Genomic DNA, 19,222 nt, shown 5'->3' with positions numbered 1-19,222 from the left:
ACAGTACCGTATTATGTTAGTAAAAAACATTGAAACTATTTCTTTCCGTGACAATGGATGTACATCTTAACAAATGCCGTTGAATAGACAATTAGGTAGGATGTTATGCATGCCACATATAATAAAATAAATATTGTATGTACCAGCACAGTTTAACCTAAAACTACGTAGTAGTAACACATAGTACAGTTTATGAAACGTTTGGGAAGCCCTTAAAAATGTAAGTAAAGCACTGCTTAAGCTGTATTATGCCGTAACCGGGTACATAAAGTGTATAAGGTAGACTGTCAGGTAATCCATTTTAATATGGATTAGAAGAACTGGTCTATTATATAAGTTTAACCCAAATTAAGGGACGTTAGATAAAAGTTTTTTTTGGGACGTATTTGTTTTTATTTTACTCTCTGATTGATCAGACATGTGGCTGAAATTTTCATTTACACAGATTTCTATAGAGAAATATTGCCACACGACTGCGCTCACAGGCGTGTTATGTTTTTCATGCTATCAGGACAGGAATCATTCGTGATTTCAATCAAATGTACTCTAACATGACATACGATTTCAACCACTTAAATGAATAATCTTAATAAGGTAACAACCCTTATTCGATGCACAAGTAAACCACGTGTAAACAATTTTCCCTTTAGAGTTTACCGTGTGGAAAGTTTTCTGAATTGCAAAACGTTGCTGAATAGACGATTTGTATACTTGTCTCAAAGTGTAATGCCGACGTCTGGTTTCAGATTGGCTGAACATCTTTTGTTTATGAGCAAGTTTAACGCTCAGACTAGCTGAAAGTGTTACGTAAACAGTGTTTAGGAAAGCGAGTGACTTAAGCAGAAGTAGGGAGAAAAAAGTATTTATATTGTTTGCTGTCTGTCTCTATTAGAAGCATTTCAATTCTTCTATGTTCGGTAACGAGTAGTATAATTCTGTGCTACATTTGTATTTACATGAATTTGTTTTAGAAAAATGCTCCAGTGATGAAATATTTGTGTTTTTTTTATGTCAAAAATTTTACACGCAATTAAAACATTATCTTAAAACTAGAATACGGAATCCAAACCACAATTATAAAGATTTAGAATAATACATATTCACACAAAACCCCTGGATTTATTTAACTTCATCCAATATACAAAGATACTGTAAGTACGGTAAGTTTTAATTAAAGCTGGCCTGATGAATGAATGACAAGCAGTTTCAGTGAGGACTTGACAATGAATGAATTGGGAAAATGTATTCACTGGTTTATGGTTCGTTTTCAGTGCAAAAACTGAATTAATGACCCTATCTTCACCTATTTAAGTTGAATTTCGATTAAGGTGAACTGAATCGGCGACAGGAAATGAGATGTGGAATAGTGGGGAGTTCCTATTGGAGTATATTCGCTCAGCATCGCTCGCTTGCGTTCCATTCCACTTCAACAAAAGTTGCTAACGCCTAACTCGATACCAATTGACTTTGAAATTGTTCACCTATATAAACGGTTAAATACACACACGCTCGTAGAAAGCTATCCAATCATACTTCTTCCACCAGAGTCAAAAAGCTTCATGAAACGGTTTCCGAAGTAAATCCTATATCCAGCTTTCAATTGTAATTTAAGAGGAACAAAATTGGATCTCTCCTTTAGATACACGGAGTATACTTACAGTCACATATTATCCGTAAAATAAAATGGTACACATCAAGCAAAATGGATGTCAGACGAATGGATACAATATTACGTGTATTTGAACGGATTTATACTAATACATCTTTGAGTCTTACGACTTTTATGTTACAAAGCGAAACAGCTGGATCGATTTTTCGGTGTTCGATTTAAGTACATAGCAAGATTGTTAGTTTTATCATAATTGCTCTTTTTAATGTTGTGTGCTATTTACTTATCACAAAACCGAATATTTCATTGAATTGAAAAGAAATCACTTGTGGACATTGACTATGCAGACGGGAGTTATTCAATACTCAATTTCATTTTACCAATATTGAGGAAGTAGGTACCAGTAACAGCTCTCACGACTAGGTCAGATATTTTTCGCCTTCAAGCCTCTAAGGACGTTAGGAACCGTAACTTTATCTAGACATTTGCCTCGTTGGCGTGCATTACTTTGAGACCGAGTTTAAAGTCCATAGGGGTCTCACATATAACTAAATATACTTAACTTGAAAGACCGAACGTGCTATGTGCTCATGCAATGTCCCGATATCTCCAAAGAAGGCTTATTTTTAACTTTAACATAATTTTGTATTCAAGATGCTAGAAAAACTTTTCCAAAAATATTTACCTAGCAACGAAATAATAATTCTGCCAAATTGCGTAAATGGTTAAAGTCAACAAAGACTTCGCGAACTTTTGATGTCGTTTTTTACAGCGTTTGTAATCATCTTTGTTTCTGTACTGCTTAAGTAGTACAAAGAAACATCTTTTGAAAGTCAAGAATGTTTGCTGTTCTTTCGGATTTGTTACTTAGTTCTAACTTCTAATACTAAGTCATTGAAATGTACATTCCGATTCAATACTAAGAAATATTAAGGTTAAAGCCATAATTATGAATATTAAATACTTTCATAATTGAAAAGTTAATTGGAAACTCGATTCTGAGTATCGACAAAGTGAGGTCAATCAATTCAGGACGAAACAATTCTTTTTTGTGTTTGAATAAAATTTTTAATTCATTTAAATTATTAATTCATTTTAATAATTAAATTCAATATAGTTAGATAATGAAGGCCACAAAATACATGTCTGATAAGACTTCATCACTTTCATCACTTTCACATGAAATATCCGAGACGAAAATGTCAAAGGTTCCGTGAAAAGCCGATGCAACAATATGGACGGAAAATGGAGTATGTAATTAAACTGTCACAGTGTATGACGTCACAATAGCCTGCTATGAAAGCTTAAATTATTAGGGAAGTATAGTTTTCCTCATCGCTAAACTTACTGTGCTCGGATTAGCATCAAATGAATATTAATGCGTCCGATCTACAGCAAGTCGTTGCTTGTTTACAAACAAAACATAAATTACTTTGAAACTTTGTCGGAGCTCGCGAACTTGTAGATTTTTAACTATGTTCCTGGTTTGCCTAGGCTTGTTACAAGTTTAAGTTATCCTGCTTTATAGATGATGACTAGTAGTTTCTTTTGGCACTGAAAATATACTCACAATTTTTTTTATTCATAGATTAAAATAGTTTCACAAGTATTTAATTCTAATCTCCAGCAGTTCGCACCCTCAAGACAGATGTAACTTAGGAATTAATGAGACTATCTAGACTGCCAGCCAGTCTGAGATAAACTACGTTCAACGTAGTGGTATTACTTCGTCTACAAACATTAATATGCTCTACGTTTAATCAATTCCTTAAGATATGATGAATGTTTACAATGTGGTTGAATAGCGGTTGCTCTAATTAAAGTGAAAGTGCTTTCGGTACCACAATAACGTGTAATACTACGATAGATAATGTTCGGTAAAATATTTGTCCTATACACCACACTACCTTTCATAAATACCTACAGAAAAACCAACAAACTGTAGGAAAACAATTTATGCATTTCCCGAAGAAATGCTCGGACATTTTGCAAAGGTCAACACGTCCTGGAAAATCGAGCAATCCTTTTTCAATTCGCAGCTGTGTTGCACCAAAGCGATTTTAATCACGCTTCGATCAACCATTGCAGGAGCTGTCCCGGGGCACAGGGGAGCGGGTCACGGGGGGTAAGGGGAACAACCGGTGAACTGGGTCACTAAACCAGCCCAGCACGGGACCTACAAATTAATATCAGGCCGCATGCTCATATCTGGGGATGCCTTTATTGTTTTTCATATCATCTGTGATCTGCAGCTAAATTTTGAATTTGGAATAATTGTTGTAGTACCTGATCTTTTTTTTAAAGGTTCGTGCAAGGAGGTAATGAACTCTGAAGTAGGTCAGTAGACCAGCGCACGTTGAGACCTATTTATGAATCAGGACGCGTGGTTTTGCGATCGTTGTGGTTATTCTATACTGGAATGTTATTTTCTGCGGCGGATATTGCATTTATTATTAAAGTGACATCATTACTTTGATATAGTAACTGTTACTACAATGTTTGTGGAGATTAAGAAGTAATGAAAACGCACTTGACATGAGATTTTAGTTCGCAATTATGAATCATCCCAATCTAGGTTTTTTTTTTAACTTATTCGAACATCCACTTTTTGGTCACTTTCCAGCATTAAGTGGCATTTAAAAATATCGCTTACTTTTTATTTATAAGCTAATATTTTCCTTCAGAAAAAACTTGTTTGCAAATTGAAATTTCTCTCGTGGCAGGTATCACTATCACTGAAAAAAGTTGAAGGCTAAATTAAAAAGCTCTCGCTATTTCATAAAATACTGAGCAAAAAGATGATATTTTGTAAATATCTAGGGATTCATGTAAGAATTATAATATTAAGGTTCTAAAAATATTACGTAACATCTGAATTTTAAAAATATCTACCCTGATTAATTCCATCACTATTTTTGAACTGAAATTAAACACTAAAGCAAACTACATACGGAACTGTACCCGTATTGGCTCTCAAACAAGGTCCAAATTCAACAAATTTTATTTCCCAATAAAATAAGCTTTCTGTTCTCTTTAAAACTAAAATGTTCAGACATTGGTTGATCGGCTCCACGTCAACAGCACTCGGCGTGACGAGGGTTATCACGGCTTAACAACTATCGAAAATCCGATGCGTTGGCTTTACAAAACTCCATTACAGCAAAACTAAAGGTTAAAACGACTGGATTTTACGTAGGTATGCGTTTCGATAATCCTGTTATGTTTCACACTGGTATTTTGTGAACGAATTTGTTTTGAACAAAATGTGTTAGGACTTTCAAATCTCAGTCTCATGGAGCTTCTTGCTCGTTCTTCTCCATAAGAAGCTACTTTTGGAATGGGCAATTAGAATCAACTTTATTTATATTTTTTGACGTTTATAAGTGCTTGTGAAGGCCTAAATGAAATAAATGATTTGACTTTCACTTTGACTCAGTAATCCCAACAGGCCGAAATCGCTTTGTGGGTCTTATAAACTATCACAAAGCAGCACAGAGTCTGGAAGTTGGTGGTGTTACACTATCGTGCCTAAGGCTACTCAGAAGCAGTCGTTATGGACTTGCCATGTCAGAGGCTGTCAGGTGAATTTGAGAAAACTCTGACACCAGGGCTTATGCTAGGTGATTTAAAACCTGCAGCCCACTGGATAAGAAGAAGAAGTTGCGTCGACTGTGATATATTTTTGAGCTCTCTCTCTCTGTGGTCGGTCTCTCATATCTGTGGATTGTGGTCAGTAGAAGGGTTCCATCTGGAGCCGATGATTTGCCTCCACCGGGTTCAGTCCATAGCGTCTAGCTGTGTAAAGCTTGGAAGACTACGAATCTTTCACTTGATCGGATTTTCTAGCTACTTAACATTTATTATCATAGGTGTTCATGAATAAGTTAAGTCATTCATGAAGAAAGGTTTTTTAGAATATATTTTTATCCCTTCAAAGCCGGCTAGTATGTTATAAGGCGTGAATAATTGCTTTAATATCAACGTACCTTTGTACAAAAATATAAAATGAAAAATATAACCTTTTGTAATTTATATCTTGTGGATTTTTACTGTGTTATGGCGCATTATTTATAGAAGCTATTAAAAGCATCCGTCATGTGTTTATCGTTTAATGCTGATAGGTGATAAAATATGATAACCGCAACATAAATGTAAATTATTGGATATGAAAGTATTTTATACATGAAGCGACTCACTATCAAGTTTTGTCATTTATTTTGCTTGAAACTTTAATAACGCGATGACACAAATACGACATATTTCTTTTATAAATGTTGAGGTATCCGCAAAATTATATTCTAGTGGGTATCTAATAAAAAATAGTGAGAAACACGGCAAAGAAGAAACCGCATTGAAAAGTATAAAATAATATCGTTTCCTTATAGCTAATGAAAACAAACAATGCCAACTATTGGCGTGCTACGCCGTAGACGGCTACGACCTGCTACGGCGTAGTCTTTTAAAATGCTTGCGCTGAAGTATCATGAATATTGGAACATCGCTAGTGATTATTTTAACCGACTTCCCAAACAGCAATGGATTCTCTATTTGGATGTTTTTCTGACATATGAACAATATTGTTCACACTTTGGTAGTTAATAAAATCCACAAAAATTTCGTACTAGAGCCTTGTGTTTGTATTACATGAAAGTAGTTACTCGTTGTTTTGTAGTTCGATTTAATCAGCAGTCATCAAAGCGGTCTGAGTAATTTTGTCTAGAGGAGTATGGATCATTTACTTTGGGTTGTTAATGGTGTAGATGTGGGGTAGTAAATACTTATGGTAGTTTTTAAACAATTGTGTTACGCGAAATATAGAGAAAAATTAGGTATCATTAATAACATTTAATTCACCTATTAAGTTACAGTTTAATAACAAAAAGACCTTATCAGAACAATTATATAGTTCCTATTGAGATTATGTGATTGACACAATTATAAGAACGACTACCACCGTTTTGCGGAAACAAAAGGGCTCAGCGTGAAGTCCTTCGACTCTTGATATGGCCAAAGTGTTTTCCATTAGGAAAATGAATTATGTTAAGAGAGTAACAACGCGGCTGCGAAATATGGCTACCGTACTTCTTCAAGAAATATAAGCCTATGTTGAGTACAAAAGTCTGTACATTGTATGGTAAATATCTTAGCAGGGCTTAATGTAACACTCATTAAAACCACTCTACTTAAGTAAAGCGTTAAAACAAAGAAAGTGTAATATAGACATGTACCTTATACGTCGATTGCGTCAACAGACCGTGAATAGATATATTGGCGCACCTGTAACTTAACATATTACCGTATATCTAAGCTATTTATTACACGCTTTGATACTCTATTATGTAGTTCCTACACAATATCCCGTAATGTACAAGGATTTCAGGAGTGAATATGTTCCAGGAGTGATGGTAGTCTATATTATTCTGTGTCCGAACATCAATGAAGAGGTTAATTTTATTCGTTTGTATGTATTAGATAGCCTTTGTTTAGCATGACTTTTTCACCAACGGCGCAATAAGGTATGGTGATGCTGCAAAATCTACTCAAAAATAAAAACCCTTTGAGAAATAATTATGTTGTGTACTAGCTAAATCATTAATTTAAAACAAAGTATAAATAAACTTAACAAACAAGTATTTAAAAGGTTTTCATGCTTAAGAACTTACGCCTGATTAGGCAGCTACAGCGATTTTGATGGCAATGCACTCCTTACAATCGACTTAGAAGGTTATACAGTCCAACTTTTAGAAACTGCTTACACCAAACAAAATCTTAGTGACCAACTAATCAAGTAATAGCGCAGTAATTAAAGTTTCAGAAGTCATACAGAAGTCATTCCTAAGAACATCTAGTGAGACTTGACAACAACTTTAAATTGGGGATAATTGAGTCTGCAAAATCCATCAAAACTTTTTGATTGATTCCTATTTTTAACAAGATAACTTGAGAAAAAATTCGGACATTGAACATTTTTGGGAGGGTGTCTATTGAAAAAATATGAATTGATTTTTAGTCGACAAATATTATGCCGGGATATTTTTATTGAAGAAACGTTTTCTTCTACATAAATTTTCCACTAAAACTTTCTCAGTAAAACCCTCCCTTTTCTATCTACAGTTCAGAAGATACACTTACCACAAAAACTCATTACATTAGATACCATACAGGAGAATATACATCCATGACAGCTAAGACGTCCAAAGCCACGTTTGTGGTTACCCACATGCAGACGGTACAATTGGATTCAAAAGGTACATGTCGACTGACCGGCCGCAGAACAAACAATGTGCCAAATGGATGTTGATTTGCTTCGTCAGTATTCCTGTACTGGTCTAATACTGCCACTATCATAATGGTATTTGGCTCACGATTTCATCGAGCATCGAGCCCGTAACATGCCTTGCATGTGAACGTAGCTATGCTCCTTGAAATGCTGCCATTTATTTATCGTTATATGCTTGCTTTTTAGCATTTAAAATGTATGTATATAGAATTTTAGCTTTTAGCTTTTTTTCCAACTTTTCCTTTTTTACATTGGCATAAAAAAAACTGTACTAAGACGCCAATCTCGGTGACCAAAGGTTCACTGATATCTGCGCTAAAACTATTGATGATCAAAAAATACAACACAGTATTTGTTTGTATTTCGTAAGCCTACAAAACAAAAGAAAGTCAGGGTAGGCTTATAGGTACTTGCCCTTCTTTGTATTGTTTATCGATAACCCTTTATGCTCATATTGCTACTTTGTACTTGTATGTCTTCTGAACTTTACCACACGCAAAGCCCACGTCAGCTTCTTTCTTAGAGTATTATTGAACAAAACGGCTTCCGCGGTTTCCATTACTGTGTGTAGGTATTTCCTCTTCAGTGTTCGAGGAAATATGATATCACAGGACAAGGTTCGAATGTATTGATGGCAGTAAAATACACGTACTAACGAGTTTGCCCTTAAGAATTTGGAATGAATTGGTATTTGATGTAAATAGAATGTGAATAAGTCGTGACAAAAACCGATATATTAATAAAAAAAATCGTGAGAAAAATTACATCATCTTTATTTTTTCGTCTCTCATACGTTTTCTGTGATGTCCTGATGCTATAATTTTGCTTGTCACCGTATAAATATTTATTTCTTTTGTCAACAGTTCGCGATGGCAGCGATGTGGTTCCTTACGCTCGCGTTAGTCCTCGTGAGTTCGTCTCACGTGCTCGCAGCTCCAGCGCACACAGGTATGTTTGACTTCTGCTCCTAACCAAACAGTTCACACAATTTGTAAGGTTGTTTGAAACTATCGAGAGAGAAAGGTCAATATCTCGTTAAAGTTATCTGTGAAGAGTTTTATTGAAACGAACGTCTGGATTGTTCATTTTTAAAATAGTGCTATTTTATATTTTATAGTAAGAATTTTGCGATTAAATGCGTAATTTTGCTACGTAATATTTTGTAAATTGTTGCCGCGAGTGTTGCCGTAGGAAGAACAAAGTCAATGCTTACGCCAAAATTGTTTCTGGTATTTGAAATACTGTCAAAGTAACGAGAACAATAACAATTAGCTGCTTTCCTGTAATTAAATGTAACATAATCTTTTGAACGAATGAAATGGATATCCGTATTTCTTCTGTTCTGTAAAAGCTAATTAAATTAAATTCGAGGAAGCGTTGTACATTACGACACTGCAATCGTTTTAAGGAACCATTTTCGTTTGCAAGAAGTGTAAAATTTAATTTTGCTTCACAAATGAGTGCAGGAATTAATGTTCCTTTTCGTTAAAATATTTTTTGTTAAGGATGTATCTTTGTGTTGGATCCACATTATGATTAACAGGTAAATAACATTAGGGAACAAAATATTTAGACATCAATTTGCTTTTAAAATATTTAATTGAAGTTGTATGTTCAAATTTTGTATTTTAATTTGATTGTATGTACTAAAATAAAAGACAAAGGTATCTAGAAGATAATTTACACCGTTTCTATAGACTTAACCAAAAGATAAACTTTTGGAACATTCAAAGTTCTTAGTCCTATGTAAATAGGTTTTGTTAAGTACTTTAGCTCTCACTGCAGCATAGTGTCACGAACTTTCAAAATTTTCAATTTTACTCTCAAAGCTGAAATTTTAGGACAGTTTAAAATAAGCGTTAAATGCATCTTTTGAGATGCATTTAAAGCATCGCTAAATAAATAATGGTTGGTAAAAAATGGTGCTGTTGGATATGAGAAAACTGAAAGAAGTATTTCAATAATAGCACTACGTAGCTAATTAAATATACAAGCATTAACGTTGAGATAGTCCTTATCCTCAATCTAGAAATACATAAGTAATTTTTCACCAAGAAGCTGCTTGATGTACAGTCAGCATCAAAAGTAGCTGTACAAAACAAAATTTTCGAAACTGCTGAACACCGTGTCACCGATAATTACTATAGTACTCATCTACTTATGTAGTTTAGGATGATAAGTAAATTATATACTCTTATGTATTTTCAAGAAATGATGACTATTTAATATGTTAGATACATTTGAAAATGTTGATTTGTTCAGCTACTTTTGATGCTGACTGTACTTTAAAGATGAAGTAGTTTGTAGAGAATCTATTTAATAAGAAGTGAAGAAGACACTTAAGATTATAAGCACCTTATGAAATGCAGAAAATTACCTGTAAATGACGTTGTATTTGTCTAGTTTGAATCATAATACCCATATACACGAGTGAAGAATCTTTGTGACGCATCTCCATATGTCAGGTACATTATCCTCGCCGAACGTACTGGGCTTATGGCTTTGACAGCCAATCTCTTCGCGTAATGGAAACTAGGTTCGATATCAATAAGTTTTATAATCCAAGTTACACTTTCAAATAACTTTTGATGTTATCTTGGCTCTTTTAAAGATCTATTCTTTACTATATTTGCATATTGACAGGTTTTTAGATTAGGTTCAAAATAATTTTATTTTTACAGGACAAATATTCAATATTCATTTTAAGGTTACGTACCTACAAACATCTGGCTTAATTAAAATCTACGACGGGATTGGAATTACGTACAGGAAATCTAGTTGCCCACTCCAATCCAAAATATGAGCGCAAGGCCGGTATTCGGTCGACGGTCATCATAAATATCGCCAAGCTGCAAGCTGGCACTTTTCTGATAGAAAATGTCGATGCAGTCTGACAGTCACCGGATACATAGTGCCATAAACTTATATTTTCTATCTCTGAAACTGTGCAGTATGACGTGAAAATATGAAGTGACAAATATTTTATGAAACACTAAGTTAAAAGTCTAGTAAAAGAAATCGCTTGCATTAAACGTAGCCAACCCAAACAACCGATTTGAGAATTACCTCCTTTTGAAGTTGTTTTCATTAAACGATTTACAAAGAAACCTTTTCAGGTAGATCAACGGGATCCACGTCGGCTACCTGAAAATCCACTCCTAATCCAATAGGATTATTTTTACGTAACAGCGATTATGTAAGCACATATCTGCTGTTTTTGACATTGATTCTTCCGTGGGTTATTTTTCCACAGTTGTTTTCTTTCAATACGCCTTTCCTTGTTATGCATGACATAATCATGTGGACGAAATAAAACACTGATTTTTCTTAAAAACAAAACACTTTAATTGATATTAACATTCTGATTTATTTCACATAATGCCCCATCCGCTTTTAATTAATGATATTGTTAATACATACACATGCCTGCGGTATACCACGCTTTTAAGTCCACCGCGCACTAATAATTAATTAATATAATAACTTATATAATGTTTTAATGTATTAAACACAATAATGGGTTACTCTATATTTTCATTTAGCAATAACAGAACTGTCGTTGACCTGAAGATAACAAAACAATTCCAAAGTCTAAACGCATAGAAAGTTTAAATTATGCAACACCAAAGTAGGTACCTACGTTGTAGATTGTTAATAGTTCTAATTTATACAAATATTGGTACAGCTGAGATTGACAGTCGCCCGATAATTGCAAGATAAACTTAAAGTTTGACAGCTGTCAAAGTTTCAGACGGGAGAACAAACATTTCAGAACGCATTCTTCATGAAATCTTGGTAACTTTTACTTGTTTTAATCTCGGTCAGCCATAATTTGTAATTTTTTGACGAAAAAAAGTCCTGAAATGATGATAACTTCAAAAGTTTTTTCAGAGACGCGCTGTCTACGATTCTTCTCTTCCTCATTTCTTTTTTCTATTTCTTCAAAAGATATAAAAAAAAAACTTGTTTATCGAATATCTTCATATAAATCTAACAATTTACGAGTAACAGAATGGTAGTAACCTTGGCAGAACCCGAGACGTTTAATTAAGGCATCCATGGTTTACGTCAATGGTTGTGACGTCGGCATCTAAATTCTACCAAGTTGTGTATCGTAGTAGGTAAAGTTTGTGAAATTAGTCGTTAGGTAACTACAGTGGATTGAATTCCAGCCTGTAACGAACTTTCTTTTATAAGTTGCTTGTTATTTACATGCTAGGCTTCCTAGTTCCAATATTATGTATGTTCGTATTGCATTTGGTCTAAATTTGGGCAGCCATGTTAGCACGAAATACGTACTTAGTATCGTGTCATTTCGTACTAAGACTTTGGGTAATATTAATGATTGACTCTTCATCTTTTAATATCCTTTTAAACTTATAACAGACTTTCAATAAGATGCAACAGTTCAACAGAAAGAAGTTCTACACTGACATTTAGGGTCAAGGTCAACAATAAGGTGAATGTTATTGAGAAGAGAGGGCTGAAAGATCTCGCACCCACTTCGGCAAATTGTACTTTGAATATTCGTAGAAACATCGTTTATTATTTAGGTTAAAACGGTAATGTTACTGGTTTTTAGTTTAATGCTGTTATACTCTTTAAAATTTGTTCTGAAATCTATCTACAAATAACGTCACAGCTATTGTCATTCGTAGTCTATTGATTAAGAGATTAAATTATTTCAAGTTCTGCTATTGCAATTTCTTTTGACTCTAATTTTCAACTTTCACTTAACCTTTGCAGGGAACAAATAATTAACAACGAGCTGTACCTTAATCATAATCACAAGCCGATAAATGGAGAGAAAACATGAAAAAAGGGACTTACCTATTTAGGTTTCGACGAAGTAACTTGACCTTTCAATTTGTCGACCCACTATTTTTTGGAATACAAGGCGTACTTTTCTTTAATAATTACTTGTTAAAATTTTCACTTGACTTTTGTTTTTTAGTACTGAAAGTAAGTGATAATTATATATTGTGGAGTACTACGGAACATCTAGGACAGCGTACTTTGAATTTTACAACCGGTTCGTGAACGGGTCCATTTCATTTAGTGGTTAATTTTACGAGTGTTTTTATTTTCTGTTGTGCGGTAAGTTTAGTGTGAGCGTGTTCATGTGACTACAGAAGACTGAGGAAACGAGTACTTATCAGTTCAAAACTTACATTTGGGTCCATTCATTCACCTTTATTTCCGTTATATTCAATCAAAAATGCTTTGTTGCAAGTACAGGGTACCATGCTGTCAAGCTAGGATATTTCATTTGATTTTCTTTTATTTTTATTCCAAAATCGATAAGAAACAAATATTGCAATATTTCAACACTTAGGACTACGTGATTTAACTATTTTGCAATAATATTATAGCAATTACTTCAACCGATTTATTTTACAGCGAGCAAATAAAACTCGTATTAAGACCTATTTGTTTGCATGTTCTAGAATTTTCCACACTTTAAATGCTAATGCTATGAATATTTTTCCAAGTTTTTATTCGCAATAAACCAGCTTATAAGACAAAAGGGCATAATATTTATTGGTAAATAAATCACGTATTTTCCAATACTCAAAGTCTGCGAGACAAATATGCTGAAAATGTGTAAAATATATAATACAGAGAAAAGTGTACCTACGAAACTCTCCAGGGAACAGTCAGAAACGTTATTTCCTTTAGATACGAGAAAGATACACATGTAAGACAACTTGTAAACCACATTCCACAAGCAATTTCACGTTCTTAGAAACACGATTAAACAAATAAACCTCAAAAACAGGAAAGCCGACTTCACGATTACTTAGAAAAGTCAAGAATTTTTCCAGTTTTTGTCCCTATTGCATGGGCTTTCATGGAAAAAACTCAAGGCAATCTTCAAATTTTTTACATATTTCTAGGAATTAGCCAGAAGTCACGTGTTTTCTTGCAAACACTTGGGCATTTTCACGTTTGTGAATTTCATTTCACAGTAAATATTAGGTAGCCTAGTAGACAGTTAGAACCACTGGCATTGTAAACATAATCGTAGCTTTAATAATACAGGACAGGCTTGCTTTGAATTAGTTTTCACTTTGCATAAATACTATAAGTTCCTGTGGTGGAAACTTTAAATTAACCTGAAGTTCTATCACGTAGAAAATTGTTAAAAAGTAGGTAATAGCTTTCTGTGTAGAACAGTTTGAGGCTAATCGTATGCAAGGTGTGAAAATTTTCTTTTATGAAACAACCTTTAAAAAGGTTCTATTACACCCTCAACTTTTACGCGCCATCGCAATTGTTGTATGCTAGTGTTTAAGCGCTCTTACCATAAAAAAATATTCATACAATACTTACGTATTTAACAAATCATACGCCACAGCAAGATCTGTTTATTACTTAATCATATAAATCCTGGATTCAGACGTAATCCCTCTGTAACTTAATTTGTGTTCGTTGGTTTTAATTACGTACGCCCTGATAACGAGTAAGATAAGTCCTAACGTTGATATTTATTATCTTTATTTATTTAGAACGATGATTCTCAATTAGACTTAAGAATAAAGCATATTAAACCAGTCGTGTATTCGTAGTATAGTAATTAAGTTGATACATTTCATATTAATGTCTACATTAATTCTAAAGTACTTAAGAATTACGTGGTTTTAACTACAGAAATATAAGAATGCTTAGCCTGAATACAAATAATATTTTACCTTTTATTTGATACCTAGGAGAGAAAAATGTATCATGTATTACTTTAACAAAATAAAATGCCAATTCTAGTTTTATAAAAATGTCCATATATAGAATTAGATGGAATTTAGAAACTTGAAAATAAATCAAACTGACAGCTGCGCAAGGAACGCATTTGCACTAAAACACTGTCATAGAATTCCAGACGTTGGTTGCCCCGGGAGGCGGGACCTGGTTCCATTTTGTTTAGAAATGACGCATATGCGATGTGGTCTGGCTTGAAAGTGCCGTGTGGTTTTCCTAAGACATGTAAAGAGCAATCTCCGATGTCCTAATTTTGCAACCTCCCGACATGTAAGCGCACTGATATGAAGCAGTTTTCTTATGGTTTATTTTTAATGACTTTCAATTCATTTAGTATCGTTATTTTACGAGTTCGAATCTTGTTTGCTGAAGTTTGTCATGCTAAACAGAAATGATTTATTGATTCTCCGTTCATTAAGGTAACTTAACCATTCGACCAAACCATAACCAATGCTAAAACTGTTCAGTCATAGTTATAATGAAATGCTGCAACCCACTAATAATAGTATATTTATTCAATCCAAACTGATACTTACCCTGCATTGGTAGTCCATACAACAAAACATAAGTGAAATGAATAATAATAAAAGTCGACACAAGCTTTTCAGGACACTATAATCTAATAAAAAAATATCCTATATGCCAACCGTACAGACTTATTACATCACCCGTACTACGTTTCCTGTGTTCGCTATTCAGTAAAAAGGTCCTTCTTGTAATCTGCTCGCATGGGCTTGATGTTGAAAATTGTATGAAACACGTCGATAGGTAAACTTCCTGCTTTCCTGTTAAAGGAAATGATATCGGGGGGAGTATGATGACGCTGGTTTATCTTAAATGCATATGAACTCTTTGGTGTGAAGTAAGAATTTAACCTCGAAGGTTTTATGTAATAAATGTTTAGTATATATAGGACATATTACAAGGGTCTGTGTGTTTGTAGTTATTAAATATAGTTATGTGGGCTTTGTATTTAATTCAGTGTTTATTATTTAAATCAAAATTATAATTAACCGCGGCTTTCACTTTGTTCGTAACATTTATTAAACTTGTTAACTATAAAGTTGTGCTAAGTATACTGTTATAATTAATGGACAGGCACAACTTTTCGTATTATTCTGTAGGCTTTTATGCGCAGCAACGTTCGCTTGTTGACTATTTTTATATTCAAACTCTGGGATTGTGAAGCGTTCTACTTTGCTACGCCGTAGCACGGTCTACGGATTTCGTAGAACCTACGTAGTATGCTTTGTTCGAATAACTCAAAGAATTGTACTTTATTTTCTTTCTTATCTGAACCGGAAAGTTACATCTGCGCGAGAAATAGGTCGTATTCCGATTGAAGATAAACAATAAATATTTTTCACTGTATTGAATGTGAGTATAAAATAAAAATATTAATCGAGGATGCAAAGAAACATTTTTACAGCGCTCATATTTGTCAGTCATGACAGCATCGTGGGTGTAGAAAACATTTTCTGAGCTGAAGGGATTCAGTTTCCCCTATTACATATAAACCAATATATGTCAGAACAATATGTTTATGAGATGTTATTTATTTAGCTCATGATATTTCTTCAATTCAAATTCAGTATAAAGAGCGATATATTCTGAATATTGTGTTAAAAAAAACGTTTTTTTTTTATTTCAGGGGGCAAAGTATTTTTAGTAACCTATAATGACCTTTAGTTTTTATGCCTATCAAGTTTTTTTTGTGTAATTGTACCCGGGTTTTAACTAACACTTTTTTCGGTATCAAAGGCTTTGGCCTTACAATTAATAATGAAAAACAAAATTGGCAATTACAAGATGGCCGCCCAATTTAATGGGGAGCAGTTTATAATTACTGTGAAGCAAACCTAGTTCTTAATTATTCGGTTGAACTGGTTTTTTAAATAAAAGAGTCTTGTTAGCGTAAGTTGATATTATAAGGGTTGAATGTAATAGGAAGTTCGGATGTCCTTGAACTTTAGGTTTATTTTGTGTAGGTAAATGTTTAAGGATTAAGGCTAGTTTACAGTAAAATAAGTATTCTCTATCTAGTTAAATGGGTTACATGTAACTACAGTTTTATTCCTTCTGTAGAGTTCTGTATTTCTGTTGATTCAGTTTAAGATTATTTACTGTTTTAAAGTCATCAATAAGAGTTGTTAAGAGATGAAAAAAAACAGGTTAAACATTGAGTGAAATAAATAGCATTTAGTACATAAGAAGTTTTCCTTCACTGGAACAAAAATAACTTGCCACAAGATTTGATTTCGTCTCATACATTATTCCGTCTAAATATAGAGCCAACTATATTCGGTTATAAACAGTCTCTTTGGTAGTAAATAACTCAATTATTTCATACATACAGAACACGTTTCGGCTCGGTATCGTGAAATATTCATTAACACGACCGTCAGTAATGGAAACTCAACTTGTACTGAATTATTTCTTTTATTACCTTGTAAACCTTGTTTTTGGCAAATTGTAAAGGGCTCGAGTATGATGTCTCTGAAAATAAAATTTTAATTCAGGGCCACCTTTTTTTTTATCAGAATTGGAACCTGTATTGGATACTATGCCTTGCATCAAATATTTATCAAAATATTTATACATGTATTAAGTATGTTCAAGATGTATATTAAATTAGACTATTAACATTAATTAACACATAGTTTTATTAAAATATGTGAAATGGGATAAAAAATATGACTGGTATTTTCTCCTTAGTTAAGATAAATGCTTCCCTTCACAGACCTTAGCGCTGAAAACCACTGAAACAAGATGAAAGGTCAAGGTTGAATCCAGACATTTCGTATGTCATAAGATTATGTGGGGACAATAAAAAGCTGGCTGTTACGACCTTTTCAACATCCGCTCCCAAAGTCATACCGGGTTAGCTTATCGTATATCTAGTAACTTTAGGATTATTAAGCTCAGCTGTCAAAAACTTATGGGCCACTGAATTTGATATAACTGAATCAATAATTCAACTGAAATAGTGGTTACTGAATTTACTGAGTGTGAAGCTGAAACTTATCGTACAAATTAACCTCATCGGCAACTATCAGTTCTTCTAACACACATTGACATATCATTTCTAATACCCATAATTTTGCAATGCTTCTTGGTGAGCGTGGCTTTAACTTGTTTCTATATTTCAATTTATTACGACATCGGTACCAGGTGCTTCATCTACGTTTGATGCCTTCATCATCATCATCATCTCAGCCATAGGTCGTCCACTGCTGAACATAGGCCTCCCCCTTTGATCTCCACAGATACGTGTTGGAGGCGACGAGTTTGATGCCTTAATAGTGCAAAATGTAATCGACTTAATTTTTAAACAAACATTTCAAAAGATTATTACTTCAAAAGAAAACTTTCTCGTAATTCTAGGTAATTCTATACAAAAGTAAATCACATAAAGTATTGCGTATCACAAATTAATGCCACGTACGACACAGTTTTAATGAAACTTCGTTAAACTAGTCTGCAGTTACGCAGTGATATTAAAAAAGTTAAAGCGCTTAAAGTTGTTACCATTCAACTTTTATTCTCGAAACATCTGTCGCGATATAATTTTATTAATTTATGTACCAGGATTATAAATAAAGTTAGTAGGTATTAAAGGCAACAATAGTTTTATGTCAAAACAGAATAGCATGTTTTGAGGCTAATTATTAAGGGTTTATTGCACTAAGTTCTGGTATTTGCCAATGCTTTCACGCCTTTTTATCTAAGCAGCTAAATTAGACTTCATATACAGAACTTCGAGCCAGCCAAAAGACGAGCTGCGACTTCATGCTTTTAAGTCATAGCCTCTGCCACCATATATCCAGAATGTCAAGTTCATGCATTCAAAAACAAAGCAATGCAGAAATTCTAAAAGCACCATAAACGCTAGAACAAAAATTTTCTTCGGTATAGCTTGCTAGGATTAGTCTAAGCTATAACGTATGTGAATAGTGTCATGAAGTTTTATCTTACCGTCGACGTCGTCGCTTCCTCGCATACAGTGTTTAATAGCCTACATCGTCGACAGACGGGGGACGTAAATTCCTAGGATTATTGACGATCCAGCTACTGAAATAACTAATTTTCTGTACACATGGCGAGTAGACTTTAAACCTACTCTATGGAACCTATTAAAACTAAAACTGTCCTATATGAATTTGTTTTTATTAATGGCAACGGAATTCTACTGGTGCTAAGAAATACGTACGTTTACTCAATAATGTTTCAATGAGTTTTGTAGAATTTAGAGTGTATAAAGTACCTATAGAGTGTGTATAGAGAGTATAGGGTGTAAAGTATAAGGTGACCATATATCAAAGTACTCAGTACGTTGTATGTAGTATGCGGGTAAGCTTATCGCTTGCTAATAACACACTACACTCCTTATCGCTTTGTAAATATGCTTGGCATTCATTATGAAGTGCAAAGTTGCGATGAAAGCTACGAATATGGTTCAGTATTGAATTAAAACCATGTTAGTTATGACAAAGGGCATGATATACACTAGATACATAATATGTATAACAAGAAAAATGAAAGAGCTTTATTGATAAACACTTATACAATGTTGAAAC

At 33.7% G+C, this 19,222-nt stretch overlaps 1 protein-coding gene across 2 annotated transcripts in view; it reads left to right on the top strand.

Moving 5' to 3' along the window:
• LOC110374820 (uncharacterized) overlaps positions 1-19,222 on the top strand; it is an 87,098-nt gene that overhangs the window by 13,348 nt on the left and 54,528 nt on the right. For both annotated transcript variants that reach the window (XR_002429449.3, XM_021332710.3), the window contains exon 2: positions 8,753-8,837. Coding sequence is in view for 1 of the 2 variants with exons in the window: in XM_021332710.3 (XP_021188385.3) it covers positions 8,759-8,837 (79 nt within the window). In the remaining variant the exon portion in view is untranslated. The remainder of the gene's footprint in view (positions 1-8,752; positions 8,838-19,222) is intronic.

The sequence above is a fragment of the Helicoverpa armigera genome, chromosome 12, assembly GCF_030705265.1.
Source record: "Helicoverpa armigera isolate CAAS_96S chromosome 12, ASM3070526v1, whole genome shotgun sequence".
NCBI classification, from domain to species: Eukaryota; Metazoa; Arthropoda; class Insecta; order Lepidoptera; family Noctuidae; genus Helicoverpa; species Helicoverpa armigera.
This window is presented reverse-complemented; position numbering and strand designations above follow the sequence as displayed.